We start from the raw sequence: 18,178 nt of genomic DNA, 5'->3' as shown, positions 1-18,178 counted from the left end.
GAGGAGGAGCAAGGGTCGGACCAAAACGCAGCGTTGTATGCAGACATAATGGAATATTTATTTAAACAAGACGAAACACGAAAACTCTTACAAACTACAAAACAACAAACGACGTAGACAGACCTGAACTTGAGCACTTACATATAGACACGAAGAACGCACAAACAGGAAAGACCAGCCAAACAAACGAAGCAGTCCCGTGTGGTGCAACAGACACAGGAACAATCACCCACCAACAAACAGAGAACAGCATACCTTAATATGGTTCTCAATCAGAGGAAACGTCAAACACCTGCCTCTAATTGAGAACCGTATCAGGCAACACATTCAACCCAACATAGAAACACATAACATAGACTACCCACCCAGCTCACGTCCTGACCAACTAAACAAAGTAAAACAAAGGCAAATAAGGTCTGGATAGTGACATTATATTAAGTGGCATTGTTTAAAATGGCTAGTAATACATTTTTACATCAATTTCCATTATTAAAGTGAGCTGGAGTTGAGTCAGTATGTTGGCAGCAGCCACTCAATGTTAGTGGTGGCTGTTTAACAGTCTGATAGCCTTGAGATAGAAGCAGTTTTTCAGTCTCTCGGTCCCTGCTTTGATGCACCTGTACTGACCTCGCCTTCTGGATGATAGCGGGGTGAACAGGCAGTGGCTCGGGTGGTTGTTGTCCTTGATGATCTTTATGGCCTTCCTGTGACATCGGGTGGTGTAGGTGTCCTGGAGGGCAGGTAGTTTGCCCCCAGTGATGTGGATTAAGATGTGGATTATAATTGCTTATATAAATGAGTCTATGCAGTGTCAAAATAATACATATGTTACATAAGGGGGGAAAAATGCTATTTTGGGAGAAAGAAATACCACAAAAGACATTAAATAATGGCATTATGGGAAAATAATACATACTGTATTTCACAGAGAGTATTTGACAAACTCTTTATTTATGTTACAAAGCTGACAACTACTGTAACGATGTGTTAGCACAGCATGTGTCATCATTCCCCTGCAGTGTGTGGATTTACACAGCAACATAGCAGACAACTTAAATAGTTTATTTTTATTTCACTAGACAAGTCAGTTAAGAACAAATTCTTATTTACAATGATGGCCAAACCCGGACGACGCTGGGCCAATTATGCGGCACCCTATGGGACTCCCAATCACTTGGAGTGGGAAGGATACAAAATCCAATATCACACACTTCTTCCTTGGTATTCTGAGAACTGTCAGATAGCTGTGAGAGCTATGAGTGGATCGTGGAGCCATGCATAAATGATAACTTTGCTGTAACTCAGTGGGGCAAGTAGAACATCCGGGTTAGTGTATGTGCATTATCTTGTCAGTTGATTGTCTTTGTCTCAAAGCCTTTCCATTTCTGGGGTAATGAAGAAGCTTCTGATCTCAAACTTCTTGATAGGTAAGAAACACTTGGTTAGTGTATGTGTCTTAACAAATGGGTTGTCAGGTGAAAGTTGAAGATGCTTCTTGGAGGTGATCTAATGATGTCATTGAATTGCTGTCATTGAGTTGCTCACTCGACAAGACAATTATTCACTGAAAATTAAATCTGTCTTTCATTTCACTTATGTTGATATTTGATTGGCTATTTGCTGTCTTTTGAAAATACAAAAATAAATATAACTGTTTTATGAAGCACTTGTAGACATTCATTGTTTTCAAAATCATATTTTCAGCAGAACAGATACATACTTTAACAATATGACATCAAATAAAATAAAAATCAAGTAAGTGATATGTAAATGATTGGCAGAAGGCTCCAACCACCCAAGTCATAGACTGTTCACTCTGCAAGCGATACGGGAGCACCAAGTCTGGGACAAAAGGCCCCTTAAAAACTTATTGTCAATAGGGGGGCGCTGTTTTCACTTTGGGAAAAATCGTGCCCAATTTAAACGGCCTCGTACTCTATTCTAAATCATACAATATGCATATTATTATTACTATTGGATAGAAAACACTCAAGTTTCTAAAACTGTTTGAATTATATCTGTGAGTAAAACAGAACTCATTTTGCAGCAAACTTCTATACAGGAAGTAAAAAATCTGAAAACGAGGCTCTGTTTCAGGGCCTGCCTATTCAATTGCCTTATATTTATCGATATGCATGCACTTCATACGCCTTCCACTCGATGTCAACAGGCAGTGGAAGGTGGAATGGGGTGTCTAGCTTGATCTGAGGTCGAACAAGAGCTTTTGGAGTGACAGGTCAGCCATTTTGTCAGTTTTCCAAGGCGCGCGAAGGAGCTCCACATTGTCTTCTGAAAAGCGGTCGGTATACACGGCGAATATCTCCGGCTCTGATTTTTGATACATTTGATAATAACATCATAAAGTAGGTTTTTTCAACCGAGTTTTATCAGTTTATTCAACGTTTATTGGGACTTTTGGAGTTTTCCGTTCTTTGCGCCAAGAGAGGATGGGAATGTTAGTAACCTTGGCTAGCATTGTGGCGCGAATTCGACAGAAGAAATGGACATTCTAAAACCAAACAACGATTTATTCTGGACCAAGGACTCCTTGTACAACATTCTGATGGAAGCTCAGCAAAAGTAAGAAAAAATGTATGATGTTATTTCGTATTTCTGTGTAAAATATTGACTCCTATTCTCCGCCGTGTTGGTGAGTGCTGTCTCACAATAACGCAAGCTGTATGTTATGGTAAAGTTATTTTTAAAAATCTAACACAGCGGTTGCATTAAGAACCAGTGTATCTTTCATTTGCCATACCACAAGTATTTGTATGTAAAGTTTATGATGAGTTCTTTGGTCAGATTAGGTTAGTGTCCAAAATATCTCCGGACATTCTGGGAAAATGTTGCTACATATTCACAATGTATAACCACGATTGCAGCGCTAAATATGCACATTTTCGAACAAAACATAAGTGTATTGTATAACATGATGTTACAAGACTGTCATCTGATGAAGTTGTCCAAAGGTTAGTGATTCATTTTATATCTTTTGCTGGTTTTTGCGAAAGCTACCTTTGCGGTGAATAAATGCGTTTGTGTGTTTGGCTATTGTGGTAAGCTAATATAATTCTACATTGTGTTTTCGCTGTAAAACACTTTTAAAAAATCGGAAATATTGGCTGGATTCACAAGATGTTTATCTTTCATTTGCTGTACACCATGTATTTTTCATAAATGTTTTATGATGAGTATTTATGTATTTCACGTTGCTCTCTGTAATTATTCTGGCTGCTTCGGTGCTATTTGTGATGGTAGCTGCAATGTAAAACTATGATTTATACCTCAAATATGCAAATTTTAAAAAATGTATTGTATAACATGTTATAAGACTGTCATCTGATGAAGTTGTTTCTTGGTTAGTGACTAATTATATCTCTATTTTGTCGGGTTTGTGAAAGCTACCTATGCGGTGGAAACATGGTGAAAATATGCGGTTGTGTGTTTGGCTATTGTGGTTAGCTAATAGAAATACATATTGTGTTTTCGCTGTAAAACATTTTAAAAATCGGAAATGATGGCTGGATTCACAAGATGTTTATCTTTCATTTGCTGTATTGGACTTGTGATTTCATGAAAATTATATTATATGATATCCCTGTCCCGTTAGGCTAGGCTATGCTAGTCAGCTTTTTTGATGAGGAGGATCCCGGATGGATATTAAGTAAAGGTGATATGTAAATGATTGGCAGAAGGCCCCAACCACCCAAGTCATAGACTGTTCACTCTGCTACCACACGGCAAGCGATACGGGAGCACCAAGTCTGGGACAAAAGGCTCCTTAACAGCTTCTACCCCCAAGCCATAAGACTGTTTAACGTTAATTAAATGGCTACCTGCACTATTTGCATTGAACCCCCTTTGTTATTGATGTATTTTTCTAATTGTTTTCCACCGACTCTCTTGAATTGGCTCGATGCACACTCACTACACTCTACCCACACATTCACTGTGACACTGACCGACTTTCACACTAGCTGCTGCTACTGTGTTTATTATCTATCCTGATTGCCTAGTCACTTTTACCCTTACCTACATGTACATACTGTATTACCTCAACTACCTCGCACCCATGCACATTGACTTGGTACTGGTACTCCTTGTATATAGCCTTGTTATTGTGTTACTATTTAGAAAATATCTTCTTACTTTTTAACTCTTCATTGTTGGGAATGGGCTCGTAATAAAGCATCTCACAGTAAAGTCTACACCTGTTGTTTTCGGCGTATGTGACCAATACGATTCAATTTTGATTTGAACAAATGAATGCTCTTGTTGTTTTAATGAGGAATTTAATGAAATAATTTGCTTTTCCTTGAAGATTTGAATGGGCTGGAAAAACCTTTCGTGATGGCTCTACACAATCTGGTGAAAAGGGAGGGTTTGCGACTCTTCTCTTGGGAAGGACGAGGGAAGGACGATGCAATATCATAATTTCCCTCTGGAGCAAAGAAGCCATGAGAATTTGTCATCGACTCTGCAAAGAAAGACCATCCAGTATGTCATCAATTTACATTTTTAGTCATTTAGCAGACGCTCTTATACAGAGCGACTTACAGAAGCAATTAGGATTATGTGCCTTGCTCAAGAGCACATTGACAGATTTTGCAAAGTGAGCTCAGGGATTCTGAACCAGCAACCTATCGGTTACTGGCCCAACCTCTTAACCCACTAGGCTACCACCCAGCCCGCAGTACAGTATGTCATAGGTAACAACTCAGAGGAGAGTACAATGTCTTTCCAAATGAATTAGTGGAACAGTAAAGTAATAATATCTTAGTCTTGACTGAGCAGCAGCCTAAACAACAGCAGGGCTTACCTGTAAAGTACACAGTAGGGGAAGTGTTCTGAGGCTGGTACTCCAGAGACTCTTGAGGACAGAGGTTCTTACTAACTTTCTTGGAACCCTGGTTGGTGGGAAAAGGCACAGTAAAACAAACTGGAAAATGTTCGATATCTTAAAGTACAGCATATCAATTGCAAAGAAGCAGTGCAATGCCATGACCCAAAGAATCATATATCTCATAAAGGTCAACAGCAGTGTTATTCATGAAAGATGTATGTGTACTATACCTTTGTGTTAAAGGTGAGGACCTGCTCTCCAGTACTGCTGATGGTATCCCTTGCCAAATCAAACACGCCTTCTACAATGTCACTGGTGGCCACGCTGGTAGTGGACTCAAAATAACATTTAGCAGTGGCTTTGGTGATCATTTGAAGAATGACCATACAAGTAGAAGTCTTTGGATCGTTCTGGACTGAAACATCAAAGTTTATATTTTCATACTCATCTGACCACTGTTTTAGGAAGCCCTTCACTGTCTCTTCAGCAAATATCTGGAGAAGATGGGAGGAGAGCTTCTTGGATATGGCACATTGTTCCTTTCCCCATTTCAGCCTTGAAAGAATGGAGTCTGAAACACTTTTGGCTGCTTCCAATGTTAAGACACGTGGAGTGCTGTGGCTGTCCTGAATGGCTATGACTTTATCCACCAATTCATGACTGAAAATGTGGATGGTCCAAGTGGAAATTATTTTTCTCAATTTCCTAACAGCAGAACGGAGGTCGTCAAGATGAGAAGCACCCTGTCCATTTTCCTGTGTGTTCTCAACACTTTCCACCATAATGTTCACTACCACCCCAGCAGCTTGCCTAACTTTGTCAACAAAGGTTAGAGGAAGTAAGTCCTCTGTGTGAATGAAGTCCTCAATGATTGTGTTTCTTACAATGGGAAAGTCAATCTGAGCAGGAAACTCAGTGGGTATGGGAGTCCCGGGTAAAGCAAAGTGCCATTGCGACTGCCTTAATTTTGAAGTAGGTGTTGGAGAGATGGAGGAGCGCGAAGAAGAGGACTTTCTTGTCTTTTGGCTGGCAGCACTCCTACAACGGATCATGCCATTATCCTCCAGCATGGATCCTGAGAGCTCAGTGGTTTTAGGTAGTAATTTATGCGGAATGTCTACACAGGCATCTTTTCCACCAGATGTAACACTGCTCTGGTTGACCTCAAGATGGCCGAGATTAGCTCTCAGTGATACAGAACTGCTTTGATATGTAAACATTTTGATTGAATCAAGAGTTGTGTCTGATCTTTGAAGATCTTTTCTGATAATCTCCTTAATCTTACTTTGCAGACTGTGGTAGATGTTACGAGCAACAGACCAGATCCTTTTCTCAGAAACCTGTCCAGTGGTGAGCAGGGAGGTTCCAGATACCATGTCAGATGAATGGGTGGTCTGGGTGAGCTCCTGCTGGTCTTTCACCATGGTTTGTATAATATCAGTAGATGTGGTGGATGTAGATACAGACTGGAGGTACTTATCTGTTGTACCTTCCTCCACAATGTTAAATGATCTAGAGAGGACCTCACTCACTCCTTTCTCAGCTTTGGTTTGGAACTCATGACTAGAGAGTTTCTGGAGGCTCTTTGTTGAAAGACTATGGGAAGATGCAATGCCTTTGGAGGCAGCCGTGCTGCAAACTAGACTTACTGGAGAGGTTCGCTCAGGAGAATCTTGGAGACGTTCAAACATGTCTTCACATGGTGTTGGGGACCTTGACCAGGAGATGTTATTCAGCTGAGACAGAACACCACCTACCAACACGTTGACCTCAAGGGACATATCAGATATTTTCTTTCCTACTGTGGAGAAGCAAGGTGCATTTGATGTCTGATCCTCGCACGAGGTCAAGATTGTTGAAATGACCTCTTTGGTACTATTGGTCAGTAGAGCCTCGTCCGTTTCAGTCCAGAGAAGTTTTGAACTCTCGCTGACACCCCTGTGTAGAGCCACTTCAAGGTTCAAACTGGGCAAATGAGGCACACTCTTACTAGCTTGCCTCAAGTCCTGGCTTGCCAAACAAATGTGCTCCTTAGTCCCAAGATGTTCAGAGTCCTCTGTGGGTATATGACTGGACATTCTGCTCAGCATGTCTGACCTCCGCTGGTGAATGGTGAAGTCCTTTAATGTCTTCTTAATATTGTTATATAAACTAGTGGTAGCTGACCAAATCCTGTTCTGTAGCTTTTGTGCTTTTTCCAGGAGGTCAGGTTCTCTGTCCTCTACTTCTGCAGGTTGCACCAAGCTCTGCAGGTCTTCCACAAATGTGTCAATGATGCCAAAGGCAGCAGAATCTGCACAAATATCCTTTGACCATGTGTACTGGTTTTGAATGGAACCAAACCTGGATACTACAGAATAAGCAGGCTTTGCACTAGTTAAGCTACTGGTGGACTTTTTAACTAGGAACTCACTCACTGCTTGAGTGGCGTTTCTCTTGAATTCCTCACTTGAGAGTTTTTTCATGCAATTTAACAGACTGGTCAAAGAAGCTGTGGCATTACTTCTGCTGTCCTCAATTTGAGAGGGGAATTCACATACTATTGATGATGAGGCCCTGGAATGGGAGATATCCCCAAGCTGAGCCAGAACACATTCTACAAATTGTTCTCTCTCAATAGAGAAGTCTGATCCTTTTTCTCCAACAGTGTACAGGGGGTCCTCCTTTGACATCTCAGTGTTGTACAAGACCAGAAGCTCTGAGATGACTTCTTTAGTGCAAGTTGTCAAAAGGAGCTTGCTTTCTTCTGAGTCAGTTTGTGCCCAAAGAAGTTTTGAGCTCTCACTTAGGCCTCTTTGTAAAGTAACTTCACCAGTGGACTCTGGCAACTGAGGCTCACTCTTACTGGGCCTATATTCCATGTCTAAGCAAGGAAGTGGAACTGTCTCCTTAAACTCAGCATTTGTGATGTTGTCATCAGATGTGACAATGCTCTTTAAGGCACATCGCTGAAGCTTGCCGAAATAATCTTTCAAGTTGTTTTGGATGCTGTGGTAGATATGAGCAGCAGCAGACCAGGCACTCTTCTGTTGCAGACTCTCTTCAGATTCAGCCAAGGACTTCATATCTGACACGAAAGTCTTAACAACTACTGACGCTGCTGAGCCCACTGGGTGAATTGACTCTGTCTTTACAATGCCAGATAATGTTTGACCTGATACAGCACCTGTTATCTCAGACTGAACGACTGAACTAGGAAAGCTCAAACTACTGACTTTTTTGGCAAGAACTCCACTCACTGCTTGCATTGCTGATGTTAGGAACAGCCGGCTGGAGAGTTTTTGGATGCTCTTAGATGTGAGCGTGCAGGAGGAACCAGATTCACCAATATTGTAGCTGCTCTCGTATTTCCTTATCAGGGCATCAAGATCGTCAATGAAGCCAACATGCGATGCCAAAAACGTGATCTTGTCCTTCAGAACTTCCAGCAAACTGTGTTCGTTCTCGTCAACAAAAGCCACCTTTGTGTCAGAGATGGTGGTCATGACTTGCCCTGTTAGACTCTTGCTCTCTTGGTCAACTTTTTCAAGTTTAGCAGCCAGCTCTCTCACCATGCTTTCAGTCACCTTGGTCTCCGAGTCTCCCCTTCTTCCAGATGTCACTAGAGAGGTTTGACTTGCGGAGGCACTCTTAACGACCAGTGATACGGCCGACTTGACATCTTTAGCCAACTCTGCCATTACAGCAGAGATTAGCATCATAGAGCCTGCACTTCCAGATGGAGAATCGGACATGCATGCAAGTTTGGAGAGAGAACCTTGCAGGCTGTCCTGCACACAGGTGACGAGGGTGTCCTCTGAGAGACCTAAAAGGACATGTAGCGACTCAGAGTTGGTTGTTTTCTTCTGCACCTCAGACAGAGAGGTTTGAGACCTTGAACAAAAAACAGATATCATCAAAGTCAAACAAATAATATGTAAGGCTGTGATGCACGTTCAGTGTGTCAAATACATCTGCACCATTGAAAACAATGAGGAAAACACTGCTGTTTCTCTGAGAAAAAACCTTAGTGTGATGTCAGCCTAACTGCTTCATTTCTAAAGCCCAATCAAATGTTTTTTGTAAAAGTAATTTGTATTGAAACTGGCCTGTAGATATCTATCTATCCTGGCAATATCTATCCTCTGCAAATCCAAATTGCAATAAACTTCAAATACTGTAACTTCTAATAACTTCAAGGACAATCGTAAATACAAGGCAGTTTGAAGAAATGTTAAAGGGAAATGTCTAAATGTTTCAACTTCATATTCATCATCTCTAGCACCACCCTAACATCAGCATATGTGAAAAATTGGCATTTCTATGTTTTGTAGTAAAAAAGAAAGAGGAAGATAAGTGTTTTCTATGACATCATCAACCAATAGGTAGGTAGGCTATGCCTACTCATAATTGGTTAAAATCACACGATGCACACTGATGATGTCATTAGAATCTAGAGCTGAGCATTTAACCAACATTTTTGTTATTTTTCGGTTTTTAAACAAATAATTGACCGACGTCGGCTCAATTATTTGAATTCCATATATTTAACTTTTTTCTTCTTCTGTGAGCTCGATGCTCAGTTTCTGTAGAGATAAATCAGATCAAGCACGAACTATGCAATGTAGTAGGGAGTTGTAGTTTCCAACAGGCCAATATTCTACATAGTTTAGAACAGAAAATATGGTCATTCATTCCCATAATCCATTGCACGCCAGCTTATTTGTCCACTCTGTGTGGAGCAGACACGGAGACCTCATTGACTGAGACGGAGAGACGAGAGAATGCATGAGAGCGATAAAAAGCAGTTGCTTTGCGAGGTTTCTCTACCTGGAAATACATGATCTAAGTGATAGATAGTTGGTATTCAGCAGTCATAAAAGTATGCCTTATTTACTTAGAAGAACTACTAAAATAGTGATTTTGTCAGACAGCATAGGCAGCAGCTCTATAGAGATGAGTTGATGACTTGGAATGAAATAATAAAGTCATCAAATAAATATTTTATATGAGAAAGTAAATGATGGTTAATAAGTGATAAGCAGTAATGGGCAGTCACTACCCAAATGGGACTTTTATCAATATTTTTATTCTGTGTTGTTACAGCATTCAACCCACATAATCCATAGTGCATTAAACCGTGATTATTTTTTAAATATTTGAATCGAAACCAAATCAACCTCAAAAAGCACTAATCGCTCAGCACTATTGGAAACAGTTACGTTCCTCTCTCTTTTTTTACTACAAAGCAGGGAAATGTGTAATTTTCACATATGGTGATGCTGGAGATGAATATGAAGTTGTTAAATTTCCCTTTAAGAACATACCTCATGGCCCCCTTGGGCAGGTAGCTTCCACTGCCCAGACTGCCCATCTCCTTAGTCAGGTAAAACTCCTTGAACTTATGTTGTTGTGATTCCTGCTCTTCTTCCTCTTTTTGCTCCATACAGTTGGAGGAAGGGTAGGGAGTCGGGATGCGAAAGCTATTGTAAGACTTTCGTCTGCCTGGCCTCTTAGGTACACCAGCCTCAGTAAATCTCACACGGGACTTGGTGTTAGCCTTATCGTCTAACAGGCTGGTGAGTGACGCTGTGAGAGATCTCTGTGACAATTGAGAGGAGGCAGCATCTTGGATGCCCAGTAGTTCGTAAAGACCTGGGATGATGATCTGCATCAGCTTGTCCGATAAAAACTGGTCAATCCTCAGACACAAGCCGGCAAGCTGTTGTTTTGTCAGCTGTATTCCAGAAACAGAACAAGTGTTTTAAAATGTTGCATAGTGCATCTTTCAAAAGCTTATGAACAAGGTTAAACATTAGGCAGAGTTTTCATGGTAATCTGATTAAATTGTCAGTAACATGATCTTACCGGGTCAAACATGCCCTCACGAATCCCCCTCCATTGCCTGAAAACAATATTGTTAGAAATGTTGTCATATCAGGATGCCTTAGAAATGTTGTCATATCAGGAGGCCTTAGAAATGTTGTCATATCAGGATGCCTTAGAAATGTTGTCATATCAGGATGCCTTAGAAATGTTGTCATATCAGGATGCCTTAGAAATGTTGTCATATCAGGATGCCTTAGAAATGTTGTCATATCAGGATGCCTTAGAAATGTTGTCATATCAGGATGCCTTAGAAATGTTGTCATATCAGGATGCGTGGCAGAATTGTTTTTATTTAAATATTTGCCTGACGGTGAAGTTATACTTGCTTTGTGTCAGTTGTTTTGGCAAAATTGCAATGTGACAACTTTTCTTGCACTGAACATTTTTTTCCAAAGAATCAGTTTCTAATTTGATCCTATTTCCTTGAAGGAGTGATAGTACCATAGAAAACAGAACATACTTCTCAGTTAGGTTTTGAAGGAAGTCCATAAGTGTCAGATCTTCCACACTGTTGAGCTTCCCCTCTTCTGTGGTTTCCGTCACTGAGGTTGCTCTGCTCCTGGCAGAATTGCTCTGCTCCTGGTAGAAATGTAATTATATTGCAAATAATCAACCTTAATATCAAACTTAATATACAACAAATATCATACTGAAATAATGATTAACTGTTAAAGAGTGGAGGAGCATTGGCAACGTTGGACCAATTAAACAACTGCAACACAGCAGAGATGGTTGTGGTACTTCAACATTTCCAATGATAGCATCACTATAACATTTTATTGAATTAATGTTGAAATATGAAATGACAGTCAACTCAAAAGGTCAACTTACCATCTCATTGACAGCTTCAGAGGGCAGGAGGTCATCCACCACACAGACAGGCAGGTCTAGAGACTGGGACAAGGCTCTATGGTCATAACCAGGAGAGAATGGAAACATCAGAGCAATCCCAATGGCAGAATCTAACCACTGTCTTCATGTCAAAGAATCACTTAGTAGTTAATACATGGCCACAAATAATGAGGGGTTCAAATAGATCTGCTGGGGACTTGACCCTACAAATGACTCCAAGAATGATGCCTGACCTGCCCCATAACAAGTTCTCTCTTATTAGTCTCTCTCTCTTAATCTCCACACAACAATCTAACTGGACAGAGTGTGAGTGGCCTTACCTGACTGTCTCAGTGTCAGAAACATCATAGAACAGTAAGACTATGTCTTCTAGGGACGTCTCAGCTACAGCAGAGGGGGCAAAGTCCGGGATGATCTCTCAAGCTGAAACAAAGTGACTGTATGTGAACTGAACCATTTCCCACTGGGCAAGAACTGGTTGAATCAACGTTGATTCCACATCATTTCAACCCCCAAAAAGCTGTGTGATGATATTTAATCAACGTAGAAAACTAATTGGATTTGCAAAAAGTAATCAACTTGAAAGGCATTTAGTCTTTTCTTCACCCAACTTTTAACCTAAATCCAGTGACATGGTGAAACGTTTTGTTGATTTTACATTGAATTCATGTTAGTTAACAACAACCAAACTTTAAATCAAAACCAGACGTTAAACTGACGTCTGTGCCCAGTGGGTTATGTTGATGGATCCGATCAATTACCTTAGTTCTGCTGGTATCATTAGCTGCATGAAAATACATCTGTGGAGTACAAATATTAGCTGCTTTCTGAAGGACAGCCAAGCTGATAGACAACATGGAACCTCCAGATAATTATGACATCATTGGAACACATGCACGTGTCACAAACACTTTGTCACTATAAAAAAGCAGTGTAGCAGTGCTGCCCAAGCTGGGGGGGGGGGTGGGACAATTTTATTAGGCTTTTATTCAGATTCACCAACAATGCTCTACTTGAAGTCAATGAGTAAACAAGCCTAAGCAATGTAGACACATCCCACTGGGCACACCATGTCATTTCAACGTGGAAATTTGGGTAATATTTGGTTGAGATGTTGATCAATGAGATTTGAACCTTTATTCATCCACTCAAAAAGATAATGAGAAGTTTGGGAATTAAACAATGTGTTATCACTATGGTTCAACCATCTAAAAGCACAACCAAATTCCAATGGAAAAACAATGTCTGATTTCTGGTTATCATCTAAATGTGTTATCACAGCGCTTTGAACCATTTAAAAGCACAACAAAGTTCAATGGGAATACAATGTCAGATATTTTGTATTTATACAACAACTTAAATGTGTTATCAATGTGCTTTATCTAATAGCACAACCAAATGACCTGGATTGTAGTTGAGATTACATTAAAAGAGCATGGTGCAAGTGATCAATGCTGTTTGAGATTCTGCGCAGATTATTATAGCAATTGGGAAGATTTCCAACGATCTGCGACCTTAGAATGCTATTTTTTCTTCTTCTTTTTTTCACCTCTATTTAACCAGGTAGGCCAGTTGAGAACAAGTTCTCATTTACAACTGCGACCTGGCCAAGATGAAGCAAAGCAGTGCGACCAAAAACAACAACACAGAGTTACACGTCACTACCTTGAACATGCACACTTTGTCAAAATGTGTTACTCATTTTAAGGTTGAATAAATACTGTTCCATTAGTTTATAAGTTAGGCTGAACTTTAGGCTATCTACTGTATTACTAAAGTAATATTGAATTGTGTTTGGTTGACAACGAAACCAAATATCAACATTTGAAGGAGAAGTATCTTCTGCTTGGATAGTTCCTTCTGTGCCACTGACTTAGTATGGCTTTAATTCCAGTTTGTCTAAAAATGTATCATTTACATGTTAGATTCATGTCTCCATCTCAACCAAAAATCTAAGTTAAAGAACAGGACTAAATTAAATCAAATCAAACTTTAAATGCACTTTAAATCAAGTTTGATTTGATTTAGTCCTATTCTTTAACTTAGATTTTTGGTTGAGATGGAGACGTGAATCCAAAATGTTAATGATTAACTTGAAGATTCAATTTGAAATCAACCAAAGCTTGAGACACTAGGCCTATACTGTATGCATTGTCTATTAGTTGAACTCTGGGTTTAATTGAAACAATAGCTGTTGATGACTTTGCAAATGCTATATAGGCTTTTACAAAGTATGGTTACATCTCATTTGCTTTGTCAAACCTGCCCCTTGGAATGACTTCGATATTAACACTGAATATATTTTGTTATTAAGAGATCTCTCAATAATAATTCTCACAATAGCATATTGGTAGTAGTCAGTGACATATCAAAGCTAAGCAGGGCTGGGTGTAGTTAAAACCCTGGATGGGGTTCGATCCCGGGCTGAGGTGCTGCCCAGCCTGTTGTTTTTTTTCTGAAAGTGTATATAATGTTGAAAATCTGACATTGTTACAAAGGTACAAATTCAACCTACTTTATATTAAGATGCTTGTGTTTCCAACTTCCCAAAATTAGTAAACATCCAGAGTTTAGAGGTTGAAAACAGTGTAGGCCTATACCCATTTTATCCACTACCCCCCCCCCCCCTCCCCCCCACACACACACTTTACATTTGACCAATATGTATGCAGCCCACCAGCCCTAAAGCACGAACATGCTTTTTCCCTAGAAAATGTGGATTAAGGGAAGCAAAATTATCCTTTTCGCTAGTTTCCTCTAAATAGGAGGGCAACATGACATTGACAAACCTTGTCATATCTGCTTTCACCGGGATTTAAAAACCCAGGCTTTCCTAAAATGTTTACCTCAGCCAGTCTAGAACCCAGGTGTGTCTGCAAAACACATGCACGCCTCCATAAGGTTCATGGGTTCCCTATTGTTTTATCCCAGTACAAGAGGGGCAACTGGATTCAGGATCAAACACAAGCAGTCTTTAAGGTATATCTTATTACAGTTTAGGCCTACCTTGTTATTTTCTTCCATCTGGCAATATCATTTTAAGGAATTAAATCTGTTTTGTTGCTAGTATTATTATTAACTGTAGGAAAATACAGCTGTAGAGTACAAGTATTAGCTACTTTCTGAAGGACAGCCAAGCTGATAGACAATTTAGAACCTACAGACAATTATGACAAACTGGAACGCATGAATGTGTCACAAACGCCTTGTTATTTTCGGGAGTGGCTCCGCATTCGTGACCGGATCTCTGATTTCTATTGCCCAGTATCCGTTAGTGCGCAAATTCTCGCGGGAATTTGGGATTAATACTTTTCTCATGCCGAAACAGGATTAGATACATACCGGTAGTTAAATGACAAAAATGATTATATTCGCAATGTCATTCAGCAAAAAACAAATAAACAAAACATAAATAGCCACTACAATTTAGAAACATGATTTTGTCATCCGTTCAGTACCATTTGTTTGAATTTGTGGACCCACGACTAAAGGTTATTGATGTTAGCTAGTTGCTAGTCAGCATAGGCTGCTACATGATAAGCAGTTCGCGTTAGGGAATTAGCTACCCATTAGCCAGCCTAACAAACTGTCAAATCCAATGGAAACCGATGCAACCCTGCTGGCAAATAAGGGCTAGCTAGATGACCAGTGATGACAGTTAGGTCCCTATAAGTTTCAAGTCTTTAATAAGTGCTATCGTGCAGAAATAGCGTATAAAATACTGGTTGATGAGCTAGCTAAATTAGCTAGCAAGACAGATATGACCGTTAACAGCGTGCACGCACAAATGCATGACGACAGTTTGATAGCACTTATCTAAGTGAAGAAGGCATGCAGGATGAGATCGCCCCACCAAGCTAGATAGTAGAGGGGTACCCGTAGGCGTAAATCCCAGGGGGACGGGGGAGACACGACCCCTCCATCCTGGGAAAAATATGATTTGTCCCCCCCAATATATCACTGTAAACATAACTATGTAATTTCAATAATATTAATAATACGCAATGAAAGCACTTCTGCTGATTATAGACACTTAATAGCGCGTTTTTAATAGGTTTCAAAAGATTGCGACCCCCGCCCTTGTCCTCACAATGGTTTGATCCACTGCCAGTTCCTTAGCCGTCAAGGTAAAAGAGGGTTCGTATCTACTGTGTGAAATGCAACTGACGTGAGTTGTATCTAGTCAATCGGCCATAGCAATGTTTTTTTTTTTATGTTGGCAGGGTTCACACACACACTAGCTGAATTTGCAGAGCTAGCACGCAAACAGTAACCATCAAGCTAGCTAGTACCTATTCCATTTATGTGGCGTCGTCAAAGATGGAATCTTTGCTATCGTCAGTGTATTCCAAGATCAGCATGCAGCTGGAGTGCTTCAAGTCCAAACTGAACAGAACTACACTCTCTTCTACCATTGTCTTAAATATATTTAATGGTCTCGTTGCAAAAGCTAAATTGTCGCTAGTGAACTTTTTTATTTCACCATTATTTAACCAGGTAGCAAAGATTATAACAAACACCACAGAAACGGAATTGGTGCTCGCTAGCTTTGCAAATTCAGCTATTGTTGGAAGCCAGCCAATATGAAACAAACTATATTAAAATTACGAAAGGTTGCAGCATATGTTGTGTAAATGGTGAACTCATACAGCTGTCAACTCTTGTCACTGCAATCGGTTTCACATTTGCTAGCTACCTTTTAGATCGAAGCACATATAGAATGATAGAAGATAAGATGATAGAAGCCCATCTCCTACTGTAAATAACCTACACACTGTGTGTGTGTGTGTGTAGCCAGCCAGCCAGGTAGACATCCAGCCAGGTAGAAAAATGGCAGAAAAAAGGCGGATATCAGAGTATTTTTCAGTACACCAAAACGCAAAGTAAGAACCCTAGTAGCCTAATATCTCTAGTAGCCTAATAAGACTAGTTGATAAAATGTTCATAAGAAAGAAGTGAAATGCTAATGGAAATGTTTCACAATGATGTCATTAGGCAGAGTAGGCAATAGATGGCACACACACAGCAGAGTTGGGGACAGATATGCAGGGACAGACTAGCAGAGACAGGGAGTCTCAGGTAAGTTTGTTGAGTCTTTGTTTGGCAACATTATGAAAGGTTCTCCATTTTTTTTGTAAAATAGGGACATAATTGGAAAATGCCATGGATACCCCCACTCTCAACTTAAACTGGTGACTGAACTAAGATTTGTTTAAGGCAATGGTATTGCTGTTGTGATTAATTGTGTAGTTTTGGGTAGCGGTAGTTACGAGTACGGCAAACACCTTATTTATTTTCTAGGAGACAAGACTGTGAGTCAGTGAGGGTGGTGAAAGGGAAAGAGCCAGGGAGAGAGACTTCAGAGAACAATGTCACAGCCACGGCAGGACCAGGACGGCAGGACCCTTGTTGCCAGCAGCACCAGTATAGGGGACAGTGGCACAGCATTGTCCAGTTACCTTAGTGATGGCACAAAACCATATCAGCCACACCCACAATTTATAGAACCGCAAACTCTTGCCAACAGAGTGTTGACGTTTCAAGAGAGATGGTTTCATGATTTCCCCTGGCTACATCATAATCCATCAATAAAAGGAGTGTTGTGTTTTCACTGTAGCCAAGGGTTTTCAAGCCAGCCATCTTTTGGCCAAAGAGCAGATGCTGCCTTCATTAGTGCAGGATTTAGGAACTGGAGAAAAGCCATTGAAAAATTCACAGCACATCAAAACTGCCAAACCCACCGCCACTTTGTAACTGTAACAGCACACCAGCTAAATCCAATCAGTGTCCAGTTATCCAGCGCGTGGGGTAAACAGCAGGAGGACGCAAGGCATCGCTTGATGAAAATTGTTAGTTCGGTGTGGCATGTAGTAAGACAGGGACAAGCCTTTAGAGGCCACACAGATGACAGTGGGAATTTATACCAGCTTTTGAAACTTAGGGCAGAAGAGGATGATCCCATTTTACTGAAGTGGTTAGACTCAGGCCAGTGGAGACCAACTTTGTGATGGTTTTCAATGGAGATTATTTTAGACGAGATCACACCATGTTCATTGTATTTACGAAAACTGCACCCATACAGTGTACAGTACCATTGCCACCTACTGGCCTTTCTTGGTATTGCTGGTTGTAAGTACAAATACCTGCATACATACTGGACTGATAAGGAACACTACTACTATTATTAGTAGTAGTATTATAATGATTTGAACAAGTTGGGACAACCCTTCAGTTAACTACTGTACCTATCAATTATCCAGTAGTAGTGATTATGGTTCCTCAATATACATTTAACATATTACAACGTAGGCTATGTGTTACAGCACTACTTTTGGTGTCCCCCCTCAGGAATTGCTCTTGAGAAAATGTCATGTAATTGTCCCCTCCAAAGTTGATATCAGATTTTCGCCCCTGGGTACAACAACGCCGGTACACAGATGCATAGCTCATACAATTATATTTTGTTCCAGTCAATGACTATACATGTTGAAAAATAAATACCTGCGTCAAATATATGGCATCGCATGCTAGTGCATAGCTAGCATGGATTTATTTTGTTAAACGGTGACCACTAGATGTCCTCGTATACCTACATTTAGATCAAATGTACTTGAT

At 40.3% G+C, this 18,178-nt stretch overlaps 1 protein-coding gene across 2 annotated transcripts; it reads right to left on the bottom strand.

Moving 5' to 3' along the window:
- Positions 1 to 932: 932 nt before the first annotated feature.
- On the bottom strand, positions 933 to 15,362 carry LOC129867472 (uncharacterized). Of its 2 annotated transcripts, XM_055940907.1 has the most exons (9): positions 14,570 to 15,361; positions 11,884 to 11,986; positions 11,543 to 11,618; positions 11,172 to 11,290; positions 10,691 to 10,727; positions 10,150 to 10,559; positions 5,074 to 8,716; positions 4,820 to 4,907; positions 933 to 4,477 (listed from the first exon to the last, which is right to left on the bottom strand). In XM_055940907.1, the coding sequence occupies exons 3-9, from the start codon at positions 11,543 to 11,545 to the stop codon at positions 4,293 to 4,295; spliced, it is 4,485 nt and encodes a 1,494-aa protein (XP_055796882.1). In that variant the 5' UTR covers positions 11,546 to 11,618; positions 11,884 to 11,986; positions 14,570 to 15,361; the 3' UTR covers positions 933 to 4,292. The 2 variants fall into 2 exon arrangements, with proteins under 2 accessions (XP_055796882.1, XP_055796883.1); XM_055940908.1 differs by lacking the exon at positions 5,074 to 8,716 and having other exon boundaries at positions 4,384 to 4,477; positions 14,570 to 15,362.
- Positions 15,363 to 18,178: the final 2,816 nt, after the last annotated feature.

Source organism: Salvelinus fontinalis, chromosome 12 (assembly GCF_029448725.1).
Source record: "Salvelinus fontinalis isolate EN_2023a chromosome 12, ASM2944872v1, whole genome shotgun sequence".
Classification (NCBI taxonomy): domain Eukaryota; kingdom Metazoa; phylum Chordata; class Actinopteri; order Salmoniformes; family Salmonidae; genus Salvelinus; species Salvelinus fontinalis.
This window is presented reverse-complemented; position numbering and strand designations above follow the sequence as displayed.